An 18,076-nucleotide genomic window follows, 5' to 3' on the forward strand; every position below is an offset into this window, starting at 1 on the left:
GACTTTGTCCATGTCAACAGGAGTGACAGTCCGCACACACACAAGACCACAATTATGGCAGAAGCAAAAAAGCCCAAAATATATAATTTTCACTCCGAGTGGGAGGATGATTATTTTTGTATCTATTCCAATTCAAAGTCCATCTGCAATGCGAGCGTGGCTTTATCGAATAAGGGTAATTTAGGAGCGGAATTTCAAAACAGTGCACAAACGCTACGAGACGGAATTCCCTCCTAATTCTGCCCTACGCTCCCAAAAGGGGAGGGGCCTGAGAGGACCGCTAAATGCACAGCAGTCCATTTTCCCCAGGCCCAACAACAAGAGCTAGGCTGCTACCATAGCATCTTATCGTGTCAGTCACGTTCTTAAGAAACACATGAAGTCTTTCCAAGACAGCGAAGTTGTGAAAGAAGCATTCCTGGAGGCTGCCGGCGCGCTTTTGGGGGACAGTAAAAATAACAGTAGCATTTCAACAGGTTTTTGATATAATAAAATCTCAAGTTAGATACCGTTATTAATCAGCTGTAAGTTTTAGTTTGTTGAACTTATTCATTATAATTATTGTACAAAATGGTATAAGAATGCAAACTTAAATTGATTATAGTCTATTATCAATTCAGGTTAAGAAACTAGTGTTGCTTGCATCCTATTTTAAAGTCATTTCTTTTTATACTCTACTAAAATGCAACAAAAAAAGGGTGATTAAATTAATTTTGTCTTTTTTATTGCACTTTGGCAGCAGATTCCTGTGTAGCTTCAGATCTGAGTTGTCTTATTAGTAAGCCTAATTTATACTTTTGTAGCAACACTATTTTTATATAATGGCAAAGAAAGGGTTCAGAGTATTTTCTTTTTTCCTGTGTCATATGTGGCAGCACTGTTCAATGTTTCTTGAAAACATTACCCACTGTAGTATGTGACGTGTGAATAAACTCCAACTCTGTATCAACAACACTGTTGTGTAACTTCAGTTAAATACTTGTTTGTGTGTAGATTAAAAGAGGTAAGATAAAGGATTTGCAGTATTTTATGAAGTATTCATCGTACAAAGGTCAGTTTTATACAAGTAGAAGTGTGTATTTACCTGGTAGTAGGCTGTCAGTAATGGCTACGCCTCTCTATTTGGACTGGTAGATCTCAGCAGACTGGCAACTTTAAAAGTAGCTCTCGGTTCAAAAAAGGTTGGGCACCCCTGATCTACGGTGTCGAACGCTTTGGAAAGATCAATAAACAGAGCTGCACAACTCTGCTTATTGTCTAAGATACCCGCAATATAATGTATCACTTTCATTGTCGCAGTGATGGTGCTATGTTGCTTTCTGAAACCTGACTGATGTTTACATCGTTGGTCATTTTTACATACAAATTATTTACCTGTTCACTCACCAGGCTTTTAAGAACCGTAGCCAGTTTTAAATGTTTTAGTTCTGATCCGATACTTCTATTTGCATAGATAATACCGCAATACAGTGCAATCTTTAAGCACATTAAGGTTATAAAATAACACCTGTGTCCAGGATGTGAATGTTATTATTTCTCTATATTTATCCTTTTTTCAGAAATGATATGGCCTTGCCTTTTTTTTTTAATTGCCCTCAAATTAGTTTCTGCAGTGCAGTTACTAGAATTAACTTTTTTGCTTTTCATAAGCGCACATTAATGTGGTCAATAAGAGTATCTTGTTTCTAACCTGCTTAAACACAATAAAAGTAATAAGGCAAACACAACATAATTCCGGACACTAAAATTAATTTTTCACAGATTTCACTACAATTTAAACTGAAGTTATTATAAAAGGCATCCATCAATCGATGCATTTTCAAATCCTCATATTGAATCCATGCAGGCAGGAAGGTAAAAGTCTATCCCAGCATACACCCGGGCAGAGGGCAGTGGTTAATCAAAGATCAATAGTTATAGCTATAAATAGATGGTTTCATCTTTCCCAGGCCTGCAGTTGCTGTATGCTGCTGATGAATCAGGTTTGAAGGCAGTGTTTTAGGTCTTCAAAGAGGCTGAAGTGGGGCAGAGTTTTTGGCAAGTCTGTTTGGGGAAGAGGGCTAAACAGACACAATGCATGAGAACACCTCTGTATCAAGGCTGCATCCAATAACTACGTTAAAGGATGCACGATATAATGTTTCAACATTGACATTGAGAGGTGTGCAGAATCAGAAATCCTTACTTGGTCCCTCCAGCAGTCAAAAGTCACACAGGCAATGTGGCCAAACAAGTTGTCACTCCACATTCTGTTTGTAATTATTGTTCATTTTTTAAATGAGACATTTCATGGTGATACATTTTTGGCTAGGCCCAACATAAAATGATAATTGTGGAGCGAGAAAAGCTTGAGCGTCTTGATGTATTTTTGATCTTCAGCCTGCCTAGAAAGGGTATTCATGTCCAGTTGTCAAGATAGTCTAGTGCAGCAGTTGCCAACCTTTTTCAACTTAGGGCCCACTTAAGAATCCAAAAAGTATTCGGCCCACAAACTATACGGAGGCTAAATAAAGTTCTGATTGGTAAATTCAGAACATGTGACACGTTTTTGATCCAGTAGTACAGTCCGCTGTCAAGGACTGTAATGACCGTTGCTAAGGAGGATCAAGAAAGAGAAAGGAAAAAAGGTTCAAATATATATATTTTTTATATTTAAATGTTTCCACACAAATCACAGGTGGGAACGCAGGTCTAGTGAGAGGCAGAGGCAATCCCTTCTTCCTCTCCGTAAATCATAAAATAATACTGAAAGTATAGAGCTAGAATTTCAGAATGTCAGTGATCTATTGGTTAAGTCTGGCATCCTATTGATCAGCCGCCAATGTGAAATACAGAGTTGAAGTGCTCTTGTGTTGCCAAGCTAACACAGGGGTCGGCAACCCGCGGCTCTCGAGCTCTTTAAGCCCTCTGCTCTGGCTCCCTTGAGCTTAGACAAAAATAAGAAGGAAATAAACTAAGAGCATTTGTAGGACTATTTATTTTTGTTGCATGGTTGAAAATGTTTCGTATCTTGTATTTTGAGGTGATACTGTGACAGATAAATAAAAAACAAAACGGTTTTAACTAGGTCAACTAAAATATGCGTCACATCCTGCTACGGTCCCGCACCAGCGCCTTTTCTTGCAGGTGAATAACCTGACCCCCGGCTCCATGAGCGAACTGTGGATAAATCAAAGAAAAGAAAAGTATCAGAGGAACACAGGATTTAATTCTGCGTGGTTAGTTATCTGCTTTCACAGAAAACGATGCTGACATACCGGTATGTTTGATATATGTAGAGATAAGTTCTCAAAGGTGCTGCAGTCTTTACGTATTGGAGGGAAAACACGGAATAGGAAGACAGCTGACGATCTTCAGTTATAATTCAATCAGTTAACTCGTTTTAGGGTGCAGGTATATATTTTATTTATTTCAAAGTGGGCCCATTTTAATTATATTCCTTTTCTTCAAATGTGCAGAGGACTCCCCAAGTGCTGTGTTGATTTATTTTAAAGTGAGTTGAGTGAGGCAGTGCAGCAAGGGTATGCGAGGCAGAGTTTGCACCCCTGGGCTAAGCCATGACTCGTCTTTCTGCATGATATCTACGTCTGTCGGTACAGAAACTGAAGATATATGTAGACAGACCCGAAACACATGCACAGATACATACATACATCCTGCAGGCAGCTGGATATACATGTGTTGCGTACAGCCATGGACGAGGTGCTTTATCAGAGCAGGTTGTTAGGATGGCGAAGCTCAGTTCACAGAGCAGTGATGCAAACTCTGCCTCGCTTACCCTTTCTGCACTGCCTCACTCACCAACTCTAAACCAGGGGTCTGCAACCTTTTTGACCAAAAGAGCCATTTCCCCCCCTTTTCCAACCATTTTTTTGGTCTTGAGCCGCAAAACATATTTTTGACGACCCCTGCTCTAACCCAAAGTCATCTTTTGGTTGCGTGAATCAGAACTTCACTGGATCAAATGTGTTCTTTGATATTTTCTGTTGACGGCACTCGTACTCACAAGCAAATTTATTTTTTATTAGGGAACTGGTACCAATTACATTTGTGCCTGTTTTGTTGAGAAATACATGGTGAAACGCAGACATGAATGGAAGTGAATTTTCTTTGCGCGTCACAGTGTTTATCACATGTTTAGTCCCTCGCTGCTATACATGTTAGGATATCTTTGTATTTAAACAGTTTGTCTTCGGAAATAAGGATTCCCTTTCCCTCAGCACACCTGTCAGGAGTGAGGAATATTAGACTAAATTAAAGTAAGTATTACTAAAGTAATAATGATAATATGTTTATCATATTTAGGGCTTCACAGGGTATTTACTTAGTGTTGTTGGTAAGTGCTCCCAACTTAATGTAGACTGTTGGCTATGACCTGTGGTAGTTACTACTAGACACTTCTGCCACTTCATCACAGAAAATCTTCAAATTCAACCTCAATTTCAGTAATATTAGCCCCCGCTGCTACATCTGAAACATATCTACTCATGATAGGAAGTGTGGGATGCAGCGTTTTTCAGTTTATCTATGCTGTGATCCTGATTTAGTATTACTGAATAGGTGGACGATATGGCCAAACTGTGTACTGCTGTACCACTGTTTATGCATAATAGACCAACGCTTTAGTAGTTTTTTCCCAGTTGTGCATCGTTTTGTTGTTAATCAATGTTTGTATTATCAGTGACCTGACAGCAACCAAAACACCTTGCACATGATCCTTAGTAACCTCACTAACATGGGAGTATTTCCCCCAACAAGGTTGTGAGTTGTGCAGATTGGGACCAGAAGAACAACTGGCAAGCACGGACACTTGTGGCAAAGCATTCTGGTCAGCAGGACAGCACCCCACCCAATCATGTTTTATTAGTATTATTAAAAACACACATACTGTTCATAGTAGTCACATAATCCAAAAAAATAAAATATATATATACATACATACATACATATGTAACTGTGGGTCTGTCGTAGCTATAAAATCCTGAGGAGGAGGAAAGGCATCTCCTCTCCTCTGAAAGGAGATGCTGCTGCAGGACTTCCACCCCGTGTCTGCAGAATCAGTAAATTAAATCCAACATTCAATGATCTTTGGAGGCCATTGAGTATATTTGTGACTCTGTTATATTGCTGCTCCTCCCGTTAACTTCCCGACACTACGATCACTCCACTTCTCTCTCGCTCGCTCTACACATGCACGCGCCACACACATAATATATATATTTTTAATTCTCCATTCCTCCTCTGCTCCTATGAATGTAATGAAATCTTTCGAAAGCTGTGTTGACTACAATACAAGTGTAACATGTCTCCTTCAGGTATACGAGTGTTGGTGGACGCTCGACAGAAGCTACGCATCCCATGGGGCAACCCGTCTAACCAGCGGCATGGCGACACCATGATGGCGTTTGACACCCGGTCGCTGATGGCCCACGGTCACGGCATGGTTGAGCCCAAAGTCTTCCTGCACTACCTGCCATCTATCCGGGCCCTGTGGGCTGACCAGGGCATCCAGAACGCATACGACCGCCGCCGGGAGTTCCAGCTGGTGAGTCACAGTGTCAGTAAGCGGCCAGATCTACCCGTCACCACAGAGGAGGCTGCGGGGAGGTTTCTGAGCCGGGGCCCGAGTTTGAACACACAACATGTTTTTGTGTTTCCACCGCACCAACAACCTTTGTTGCTCTGATAACTTAAGATCCAGACGTCCGTGACTAAAATCCTTCATCCGGTTAAAAAAATACCAATTGTATAGCATTAAAGTTCAAGAAAGGATGGTTTGCGGGGAAAAAAATTGTCTTTTCTTCAATTCCTGTATGTTCTCATATCGCAATATATATCGCAGGGGGGAAAAAATCGCAATGTCAGTTTTTTCCAATATCGTGCAGCCCTAATCTGGACCATGTATTACTGTGGAGTTTGGCCTGTGTCGCATAGTGTGACATCTGTAATGCTATCCTCTCTCTCTCTGTATGTCCAGTGATTACTGCTGTTAGTATGGCTCAGGGTGTACAGACGAGCATTGATAGCAGCAGATAAAGCTTGTGCTCACAGCTGATGGAGCAGCGCTGCAGCTGCTGAGCCACACACACACACACACACACACACACACACACACACACACACACACACACACACACACACACACACACACACACACACACACACACACACACTTGCTCTAAGGATAATGACATTTAAAGACCTGCCCTGACTGTTTCAGTTTGCAGCAGCTGAGATGCAAAGAGCGATTTTGTCTGTCGATTGTTACTCTGCTAATACAGCTGATGTATCATCATTTTGTCATGCCTCTACATGCCACTTCTACCCCTGATTTTAAGTTCCCTACAACAACTTTTGCTTTGATTAAACTAGTCTGTAGAAAAATGTGCATTCTCTGACAAGGTGAATATGCTTTGTTCCCAGACAAACAAAATTGTCAGCCTCTGCCAGCAGGCGTGTACTTTTTGGCGATTTTCCAATATCAGTTAGTTTAAGAAGGAAAATAAATTTTTACTTTTTATGAATCCCCAATGGGGAAATTAATTGTTCCACTCCGTCATGTTTACACACGTTACACACAAACAGAACCACAGACTGAGCCACCAAACATATTATTATTATTATAATTATATATTAATATTAGGCATGGGCGGTATCATTTTTTTCATACCGTCATACCTTGCTGACATCATACCGTGGTATACGGTATATGACGGTATCAGTCCCAATTTAAGGGGTAATTTCTCCCCCAAAAAAATGTTTTACTCACTATATCAACAGCCCCACCAAAAATATTTTCCACCAGCCGCCACTGACGGTATGACTTGAGTCGACTTGAGTGAGGTGGCGTTCGGCGGCAAATAGATGTTTCGAACGGTATATTATATGTTCGGTGTAAAATGCAGCCCGAGCGGTAGACGCTTGCAAAGTGCCGCGACGTGTGCGCAAGTGCAAAACAAGGGCTGCATACATGACACATTGTGCAAATGGCACATTTTGAGATCGGATACAGGACGCGTTTGTAGATGTCAGACGTTGTTTCCATAGTGAGTTAAGTTAACAATATATCATCATACATAAACATTTTCCGGGAGTAAATACTTGACTTATTGAATAAAGTTTGCTATATTCACTAACTAGTTTGGCAATATTATTCCGTGCATGTGTTAAAAACCTTATTTCCATTTGATTCATTGGATTACTCGCGTGAATGTTTAGCACGTAAATGCTTTCGTTTTTAAAACCGTCCGACCTCGACTACAAAACCATAAACCAGTTGCATAGGATTAAAAAATGTCAACACTCACTCACCCCGTCTTAAACATTCCCAAAGAAGTGCCTCTGTCTCTCGTTGTGCTGGATGAAGTCACTGGCGACGAGTAAACCCAAAATAGTCCCAAACAGGCGCAGAGGTATTTTTCTTTTTTACTAGTTGTCCGAGTTCGGGGCCGGCAAATGCTGCCGCCATCTTGCTCAGCTCAGCTCTGTGCTGAGCTCTGAGAGCGGGAAAGACGGACTGCCCTCCCCTGCCCTCTGCTGGCGCGTGCTGTGCATTACAACCAATGTCGTCCCTGTCAAAACTCCGTGTCAGTGTAATAGAATGAAACGCATCTGTGATTTGGCGCACAGTCTGTGACGTCACGGTATTGAAAATCATACCGACGGTATTTCGAAATACCCTGGTATACCGTAATACCGTCATACCGCCCAAGCCTAATTAATATGGCATATTTATGTGAATGACTCGTATCGGGACATTACTGATACTGCTGTGCAGTGGCGGCCGGCCCATAGGGGCGCTAGGGGCGCCGCCCCACCTCTTCCCAGATACAAAATAAAAAAATTAATTAAAAAAAAAATCTTTTTTTTGAAAAAATATGTATTTGAAAAATATATATATTTTATATTTTTAATTTTTAATGAACAAGGTAAATATCATACAATTGGTATCAGTAAAATGTATAATCTACAATAAAATCTTGTTTAAAATTGTGTTACGATGTCTAAAGTTACTGATAAGTCACATGTTTCCTGCCTGGCCTTGCCCTTGGCATTAGTTTATCATTACGGGGCGCTGCCCCCGAGCCAAGCAGCAGCAACCAGCACGTTGCAAAAGTCTCAATAGTAAACTGTGCCGCCGAAACATAATTTCAGCCAATCAGCGGCGTCAAATATTTTGGTCACGAGGGCGCTCACGTTGGCGTCCACGTTGCTTACGTGCGTTGACGTGAGTTGTTTTTTAGACTCGTGAGGAACTGGGGTAGTATCTATAGTAACGCAGTGTAGGCGGAGCCGTGACGTCATCTTCAATGAGCTCCCCAGAAAAACAACACAGCTGTTAGCTCTTAGCACTCAGAGCTCACAGCTCTTCATATCTGTTCAGAAACTAGAGAAAAAATGAAGCAAGTACAAACCACATACTGTCTGTGTCATGGCGAATACAGTAGCTGGTTTATTTATGTCTGTATAGGCCGTTGTTGTGAGTGTGGACGGTCGGAGTATTTACAACGTTAGCTTAGCCACATCTCCATTAGAAAACGAAGGTTTTTCGCCTGCCGTCTGTCTGCAGACATGTCAAAGCCTTAATTCATGGTTTTTACTATCCGGTATCAGTATGTTGTAACTTCGGCATCATTTTGAAACGTGTATTACAATTAAATCACGGTCAAATATGTTCATCTTGTTGTAGTTGTAGCCCCCTTGACAGCGATTCTCTCTCTAATTTAGCATACTCAGCCCGACTCAGCCTGGTTGTTCCTGGCCCTAGAACCACGATTTTATGGGGCCATTACATCACCAGAAGTCCCAATTTAAGGGGTAATTTCTCCCCCCAAATTTTTTTTACTCACTATATCAACAGCCCCACCAGAAATATTTTCCACCAGCCGCCACTGCTGCTGTGTATGTAAAGGGTGGCTCTGTACAGCAGAACGGCTGAAAAAAAGCAATATTGCCATCTTCTTATGCATCAATAGCTTTCACATTTGAGCGTGACTAAAGTGCATCGTAATGTTAAAATTAAGAAAAATGCATGACGAGGTTAAAACCCATTATTGGTCTTGGCTGTGTTTTTTGTCAACTGTGGCCAAAATGATTTCATGATACCAGAGATGTAGGCAATACCAGTACAATTCCACAATTCAGGGTACCCCAGCTGAAAACAATATATATTACAATATTTATGTATTATTGCTGTATACAACATCTCCTTTCAATAACTGTAAAGTTAAATACATTTCTTGCCAAAAACTACATTTAATACTTAGATCAATACATTTGAACCCATCATGGTGACGTGATGTTTTCAGAACTTTGCATTGACTTGGTACTAGGGATGGGTACCGAGAACCGGTACTAAGTCAATACCGGTACCTGATTGGACGGTATCGGTATACCTTTAAGCCGCTGGACAAACGGTGCTGCTATCGGTATATCTGTTACGTCTACTTCCTTAGTTTAACTTTAAACCATTCTGGTTGGTTGGGAACCCTCATCCCGTGTGATGTATCCAGTTTGAGACCCCTCTGATTGGCCACTGTAAATGCCACTCCTCATCTCTCTCAACAGCGCTCTTATTATTGTTGTGAGACTCCCGCAGGCATGGCGGACAGAGCGAAGCGATCCAAGGTCTGGGTGCACTTTAAAGAAATGTAGTGGCGATAGTGCAAGGTGCAATCTATGTACTCAATTAGTTGCTTGTAAAGGGGTAACAGAAGCAACTTAATGAAGCATTTGCAACCGAGACACTCATTGTATCTTAAACGGTGCTAGTGATAATAGCTAATAGTGCTAATAGTGCAAGCGGGCTTCAGCCGCGCCGTGTGTAAATGTGACTTGAGCGAAGGCTCGCAGGCAGGTTAGCTGCTGCGCACGGGTAATATGTTTTGTTTACCTGTGTGCAGTCTTGCAGGCACATCGCCTTGTCTTTTTTTGTTTATTAACACCAAATTATTGAAAAGTCTCGATAAGAGTATCGAAAAATACAGATACTGATAAGCAGAACCGGTACCGGTATCGATAAAATCCTAACAATACCCATCCCTACTTGGTACTGAAGCATAGTTTCTTCTTGCGAAATCACTTTTCCCAGTCTTATTTGTTCTTAATGTGAACTCAGGTATCGCATAACCATTTCAAGTAAAGTAGAATAAAACAGTTGCCTTTTACGCACTTTTCATAATGTGCAAGTTAACGAAGCATAATGTCCATTTCCATTGTTTAATTTAACTGATTCAACAATTCAATCCTGCTTTTTACTGTTTTAATCGTTTTTTGCAAACGATTAAAACAGTAAAGAAAATCAGAAGTAGTGATTGTGGGGGAAACTTCTGAAGCAATTGGAGTCAGGACTCAGAGAGACACGAGGAGAGCTGGAGCTTTGATGGCAAACACTGACGGTTTATTTGGAGCTTCGGCCGGAGAATTCACAAGACATGTCACGGGTCACGGTTTGACCACACGGTGGAGATGCCACAATCAATTCTGAAGAACTCTACCCCAGACCGATGTATTTAGCTAGTTCTGAGAGAATAACCAACATTGTGCATAACAAGATAGAATCCTAACACCTCTATCAGCTAACGCCAACAGGCAGGAACGGAGACAACACACTGAGAGTAGGCCTGTCACGATAAATAATTTAGTTGGATGATAAATGTTCCTGGAAATTATTGCGATAAACGATAATATTGTCGGCACCATTGTAAGACCATTTTAGACCACTGACATAATGATAATATATCATAATAATTCTAGTACATCCTTTCAAACAGAACTTTTTATTGAACATTCAACATTGCAAATGAAATGTGAAATAATATTAAAATATATAAATGATATATAATAAATAAAACAAATTAATTAAATTATAATAAATTAATTAAATCACACACAACCAAAACAATAAATTAAATAGACTCAGGCTGGAAAACAGAGCTCTCAATCCATCTATCTATCAATCTCTATATAAATATATATATAAATAAATCAATATGAGCACACATTGTCTCACAAGCAAAAAAAATCTCCTTAAAACAACAGTCATGTGTACAGTCCACTGTCCATACAAAGACCCAGATGCCTCAACAGGCCATATCCAAATCTGTTTTTCGAAGTTTTCGAGCAAGGAACACCAACATGTTTGCATTGTCGGGCAAATGCCTCTTTGATTGTAAACTGTCGGGAAGGTGGGGGCTCTCCATCTCCAGCTGCCGTGTTTGCTACCAGCTGGGAAAACGGAATGGAGTGGTTGTGTTTTAGGTGTAGTTTAAAATGCGTGGTATTGCCTGCTTTTGTCGCTACCTTTTTTAAACAAATGCGACACACCGCCTGGCTCATTCAAGTCCGTAGGTTGGCCTCGTTGATTTGGCTTGAATCCTAAATACTGCCACACCGGAGAATCGAGATGTGTAGGTTTTGTAACCAATTCCATTTCACTTTAAATTCCCCGCGAGTAAGTCTCAGGTTGTCTCCCGCTTGTCGCTATATTATTAATTTGGCTGCTACGCTGCTGTACGTGCACACAGAGTGTCCTGACCTGGCTGTGTGTCAGCCCCGCCCCTCACAGCGCGCATGGCCGGCAGCCACAGCTCATCTGGCAGCCACAGCGCTCCTAGCTAAAATGCTGGTCACATCGTTATGTAAACAAACACGCATGTAAACGGCAATTTATCGAGCTCAGAAAAGTTATCGAGTCCATTTTTATTTATCGTACGATAAGTCAATTTATCGATTATCGCGACAGTGTGCTCAGTCAGGACAGTATGAACTGATAAACTGGGTCAAAGTTATGGGCCTTTGAAAATATTTCCCCAACAGTTCCTCTCTTTTTATCAATTTTGATACCCTAAAACCCTTAGTCTAATAATATTTTGTTCAATACTTAAATCAATGGGAATCTTCAGATTTGAGTGTGGACATACACAACATCAATTACATCAATAACAATCACATTAAGAACAACATAATAAGATTGAAACATTCAATCACAATGATTGAGACAGCCAATCATAATAGAAAAATCATCTCCCGTCAGTGTTTGGAGCATCCTTTGTCAAAAGCATAATAATGAACACATAAAATCACAGATACATAACAGCAAAAACATTTATTTTAAACTAATATGTTTTAACCATTAGTTAATCTCCTTTATCAAACTATAAAATCAAAACCAGCTTGCAGCTTAAATATTTACTTCAAGGCAATCACTAGTCAAAAGCATTTAAAACTCAGGATCATAAGAGATCCAGCTAAGGTATAAGATCAGTATCATAAGGGATCCAGCTAAGGTATAAGAAATTCACACTGGTGATCTAATCAATCTGTAATCTGAAAAATTGCAGTGTCTTCAATTTAGGAATATATTTACGTTAGGTCCCCTTTAATATGAAATCCTCTATCATTTAAATTGGCATGCATCAGCTAAGAAAAATTGTCCGTTGTTACTGTTTGAACTAATGTAGCAACGGAAGGAACTGCTTCGATAGCGTTTTTGAGGAGCTTTTTGATTACAGATTTGAAAACATCGTTGCTTGCTTTAAAAGTAGCACAATTCATTATGTCAAACCTTGGAAAGTATCTAGATATCCCTGTCGTATTGCCAAAGTAACTGGCAACTGAATATGTGTCGCCGTTTGATGTCTATGTCTGGACCGCTGCGTAAAAAGGAGGGTTTCTGCCCCATTACTTCTCTTCTTACATCTATAAGAATAAAACATGGAGAACGGAGATCTCTTTTTCTCCCCCTCTTCTGACAGACCAGCAGCTGATCTCAAAGCATGCTCCCCTTTCCTGCAGGGGGGCGTGGTCAGCTGCAGCTCACAGAATCAGCCCCCTGCAAAAACAGCGCTGGAAAGAGCAAATAGAGCTAAATGAGGCATGGCTAAAATGCAGGATCTGTTTGGTATTTTGAAAAGAAAACTATATATACTTTATAAAGGTATGGCCCTAAAATATATTGCTCAAATATAGCATGATAGGTCCACTTTAAATCAAAAGACTATTCGGACTAAAAAGAGTATAGTCTGGGGATTGGACCTGTTTCTGAGGGGGTTACGACACTATTCATGTAGCGACATTTGGCAACGCCGCCAGGACCGGTGAACATTTTTACATTCTGGATTCGATGGGTGAAAAATTTCCAGCATGCTCTCTAGCGCCACCTGTGGAAATTCAGTTTTCGAAAAATGTACATAGTCACAGCGTTAATATGAAGGACCTGACATTTGGCAAACTTACCCGGATGGAGCAGCTCTACATATTATCCTCGCGTATCCCGAAGCTCCGCCTACTTTCCATTACTTTTTTTAAAATTAGCATAATGTGAAAAACAGTGAAATATTAACTTAAATTTCATTTTTTAAATTTTCCACACCAAACTTAGTGTACAGCATCAGTGGAGGGTCGGGCACATTACCGTAGAAAATGAGCATGAGATTTGGAAAAATGTGTCGACATCAATCAAAACGTATTAGCAAAAAGGTGTGGCCTAGACATAAATGCTCACAATTCATCCGAAATGTATCCAAATATCACAGATTTCGGTGGATAGGTTCAGTCTGTCTTGGGGAATAGGCACAACAACGCATGTTCATTTTGGACTATAGGGGGCACCAAAAACACAACAAATGTATACCTCAAGAACAGATGGACGAAATAAATATATTTTTTCATAGATATACTGGCAGGATGAATATAAACTGAGATTTAAAGTGTCGCAACCAATGATGAATGTGGGCGTGTCCTATTCAGTTTTTTCTCGAAATCGAAGGGTTAAAAAACGTACCAAGCCATAAGTAGGGGAAAAAATGAGTTACAGCCTTTAAACTCGGAACACATGTCACAGCCCACAACCTTTTCCAGACTGTATAAAAAAATCATACGTTTTAGCAAATACGGCTCAGTCGCGCCTTATTGTGCGGTAGTCAAATATAGTTTCTCCGAACTACCCGAAACTTGGCACAGACATTCCTCATAGAATTGCGGACATATTTCAAAATGGCTTCCATTAGCCCCGCCCCCCATGAAGTCGGCCATTTTGAAAAATATCCGTTTTAAGCGCATTTTCGCATACTTCTCCTAGGGACATGATCGGAAAAATTCCAAACCAGGACAAGATCTGCCCATATCCAATGTGATGCTAAATTGTGAATGAATAGTCGACTGCTAAAACGGGGAGCTCGTAAGCTGACGGAGAATGTACAATTTTCGACAATTTTAATGTCACAAATTCTCTACAATGAGCTTCGGACGCGAAACTTGGGACAAACGTCACAGCCCACGAGCTTTTCCAGACTGTACAAAAACATTGTATGTTTTTGTACAAAAACATTGTATGTTTTTGTACACCAGCTCAGTAGCGCCCCCTATTGTGCGATAGTCACATATAGTTTCTCCAAACTACCCGAATCTTGCCACAGACATTCCTGATGGAATTGTTGACATATTTCAAAAATGGCTTCCATTAGCCCCGCCCCCCAGAAAGTTGGCCATTTTGAAAAATCGGCGTTATTCATGCATTTAACGCGCATTTTCGCAAACACCTCCTCGGGAAAAGATCGGAAAAAATCCAGTCTAGGACAAGTTCAGCCCATATCCAATATCATGTTAAATTGCGAATAAAATAGTTGCTCGCGCAATCGGGGCGAACATAAGCTAACAGAGAATGTACCATTTTTGACGATTTACATGTCTCAAATGACTCCAAACTACTCGCATATAGTTTTCCAGATATTCACGAAACGCTGTATACACATTGCTATTATGATGGCACACATATTTCGAATGGTTTTCTATTAGCCCCGCCCCCCACAAAAATGGCAATTTCGAAAGATGGCTGTTTTTCATGCGTTTTGAGCACATTTTTGCACACTGCTCTTAGGAAAATGATCGATTAGATACAGTGGGGAAAAAAAGTATTTAGTCAGCCACCAATTGTGCAAGTTCTCCCACTTAAAAGGATGAGGGGCCTGTAATTTTCATCCTAGGTATACCTCAACTATGAGAGACAAAATGAGAAAGAAAAAAATCCAGAAGATCACATCTAATTTTTAAAGAATTTATTTGCAAATTATGGTGGAAAATAAGTATTTGGTCAATAACAAAAGTTAATCTCAATACTTGTTATATACCCTTTGTTGGCAATGAGAGAGGTCAGACGTTTTCTGTAAGTCTTCACAAGGTTTTCACACACTGTTGATGGTATTTTGGCCCATTCCTCCATACAGATCTCCTCTAGAGCAGTGATGTTTTGGGGCTGTCGCTGGGCAACACAGACTTTCAACTCCCTCCAAAGATTTGCTATGGGGTTGAGATCTGGAGACTGGCTAGGCCACTCCAGGACCTTGAAATGCTTCTTACGAAGCCACTCCTTCGTTGCCCGGGCGGTGTGTTTGGGATCATTGTCATGCTGAAAGACCCAGCCACGTTTCATCTTCAATTCCCTTGCTGATGCATGATGTTTCCACCCCCATGTTTCACAGTAGGTATGGTGTTCTTTGGATGCAACTCAGCATTCTTTCTCCTCCAAACACGTCTAGTTGAGTTTTTAACAAAAAGTTCTATTCTGGTTTCCTCTGACCATATGACATTCTCCCAATCCTGTTCTGGATCATCTAAATGCACTCTAGCAAACTTCAGACGGGCCTGGACATGTACTGGCTTAAGCAGGGGGACACGTCTGGCACTGCAGGATTTGAGTCCCTTGCGGCGTAGTGTGTTACTGATGGCAGCCTTTGTTACTTTGGTCCCAGCTCTCTGCAGGTCATTGACTAGGTCCCCCTGTGTGGTTCTGGGATTTTTGCTCACCGTTCTTGTGATCATTTTGACCCCACGGGGTGAGATCTTGCATGGAGCCCCAGATCGAGGGAAATTATCAGTGGTCTTGTATGTATGTATGTATGTATTAATTACCCACATGAACCATAAACACCCAATACATATAAAAGTCCAAAACAATGTATGGTGAAATGTTTTCCATCTTTGTTTTCCATCATGCTAATGCTAGTTAAGCTAATGAAGCATGTCCATTCTACCTCACGCGGATAAATCTAAACCTTATAGAAAGTCCATTGTTATTACTCCTGTTGACATGGTGACGTTGTAGCCTAATTCATCTAGACAATATTGCATGACTGGGTTTATTTGGTGATGCTAGTGGTCGTTAGCTCGCCGTTCACGCTGTTATTTGGATGGCCCAGTTTAGTAAACCAGGATTTACAAGAGAATATTCGAAGACATTTAACATCATTGCCAGAGTTATCAGTTGTGTATTTTTTGTAATAATGGCTACAACAGTGTGTGTGTGTGTGTGTGTGTGTGTGTGTGTGTGTGTGTGTGTGTGTGTGTGTGTGTGTGTGTGTGTGTGTGTGTGTGTGTGTGTGTGTGTGTGTGTGTGTGTGTGTGTGTGTGTGTGTGTGTGTGTGTGTGTGTGTGTGTGTGTGTGTGTGTGTGTGTGTGTGTGTGTGTGTGTGTGTGTGTGTGTGTGTGTGTGTGTGTGTGTGTGTGTGTGTGTGTGTGTGTGTGTGTGTGTGTGTGATACTTGCCAACCCTCCCGATTTTCTCCCGATTTCTGACAAAATCAGATTTACTCACGACTGTTTCCACTCTGACTTTAATACAGGTACACCATTGTTTGGTTTCCATGGTAGCGCGTCTCTTTAGCAGCGCGCGCAACTCAAAGTCTGAGAGGGTGAGGAAGATGAAAACTGAACAAGAATCGACAACTCGACCCTCTGATCACTCCTTTCCTGTAAAATACAGGTTAGCCCACACATATGCTCCATGGTGCCACAGGCCTTGCCCTTACAACTACAATAAGCATGCAAATGTTAATCTACAGCTCCGGCGATCCACTAGCACCGGAGTCTACACCTGCAGACGCAGCCATCCCCTACTGTAGCGTCACCTTGGATACGAGTCTAAACAGACACACAGGCCAGGGCGCTGAAAGGGCGCCCTTTGAGCATCAGATCTGACGACGCTGATTGGCTGAAATTATGTTTCGGCGGCATAGTTTACAGATAGCAACAGTCAGCTTAGCTTGTTGGTTGCAGCTGCTCTGGCTAAGGGCTCTTTTCTACCACCCGGACGAGAGAGGGTAATGATACACGCTGCGGCCAGGCAGGAAACATGTGACTTATCAGTAACTTTAGACATCGTAAAACAATTTTAAACAAGATATATTGTAGATTATACATTTTACTGATACCAACTATATAATATTTACCTTGTTCTTTAAAAATAAAAATAAAAATAAAAAAAATATATTTTTTGGAAATATATTTTTTTATGAATTTTTAATGACAATCAAACATGTGAGAAGTGGGGGGGCGGCCCTATGGACCGGCCGCCACTGGATGACAGTTTATTTTTGAACGTGTCTGAGAGCTCATATGAGGCTGAAGGATCGGTTTATGTTGTATCTGTTAGAAGTTTAGGAATTAGGTGCGTCAATATGCGGGCGATCATACGGTCATGTTGCCAGTGGTGGACTGGGACTAAAAATCATCCCGAGACTCTCGACCGGCCCACTTCGGTACCGCTAGTAAATTGTCAACGGGGGGAGTGGGGGATGTGCTAGTGACTTATCCGACCGGCCCACTTCGGTACCGGCCCATCGGGATTCGTCCCGATGACCAGTCCGCCACTGCACCCAGCCCAGCCCACGTAAACTGTCAATGGGGGGAGCCTCGCTGCGGGGAAACGGTGGACCATAGTGTCCCGATCGGAGTGGGAATAATAATAATAATAATCCGTGCATTTTATCCATTAATTTCCCCAACATTGTGGTAAAAAAAAAAACGTTTAATCCATGTTGGTGTACTACTACAACCAGTGGTGTAGTGGGGATTTTCTTACTGGGTGGACGGGAGACACTATGGACGCGCTCGTGAACTGTCAACGGGGGGGGGCTTGGGGGACCTCTGTGTCGCCTGTCAGCGCAACTTACATGATGCCGTTTAGACAATATAATAATAAAGGGCGGTGCCGGCTGTCAGCGAACCGATCCGGCCTTTCTGCGCGACTATCAATCAAATGCGGGACATAGTCTCAATGTGTGGGACGCGGGACAAATAAT

General features: G+C 41.3%; 1 protein-coding gene across 2 annotated transcripts in view; it reads left to right on the forward strand.

The window, feature by feature from the left end:
* gna13b (guanine nucleotide binding protein (G protein), alpha 13b) overlaps positions 1-18,076 on the forward strand; it is a 52,920-nt gene that overhangs the window by 23,892 nt on the left and 10,952 nt on the right. Inside the window, exons 2-3 of one of the 2 annotated variants that reach the window (XM_079644976.1) lie at positions 5,316-5,545; positions 16,619-16,758. In XM_079644976.1, coding sequence (XP_079501102.1) covers positions 5,316-5,545; positions 16,619-16,758 — 370 coding nt within the window. The remainder of the gene's footprint in view (positions 1-5,315; positions 5,546-16,618; positions 16,759-18,076) is intronic. The other variant, XM_079644975.1, reaches the window with a different exon arrangement.

This window comes from Notothenia rossii (genome assembly GCF_949606895.1).
Source record: "Notothenia rossii genome assembly, chromosome: 8".
NCBI lineage: Eukaryota > Metazoa > Chordata > Actinopteri > Perciformes > Nototheniidae > Notothenia > Notothenia rossii.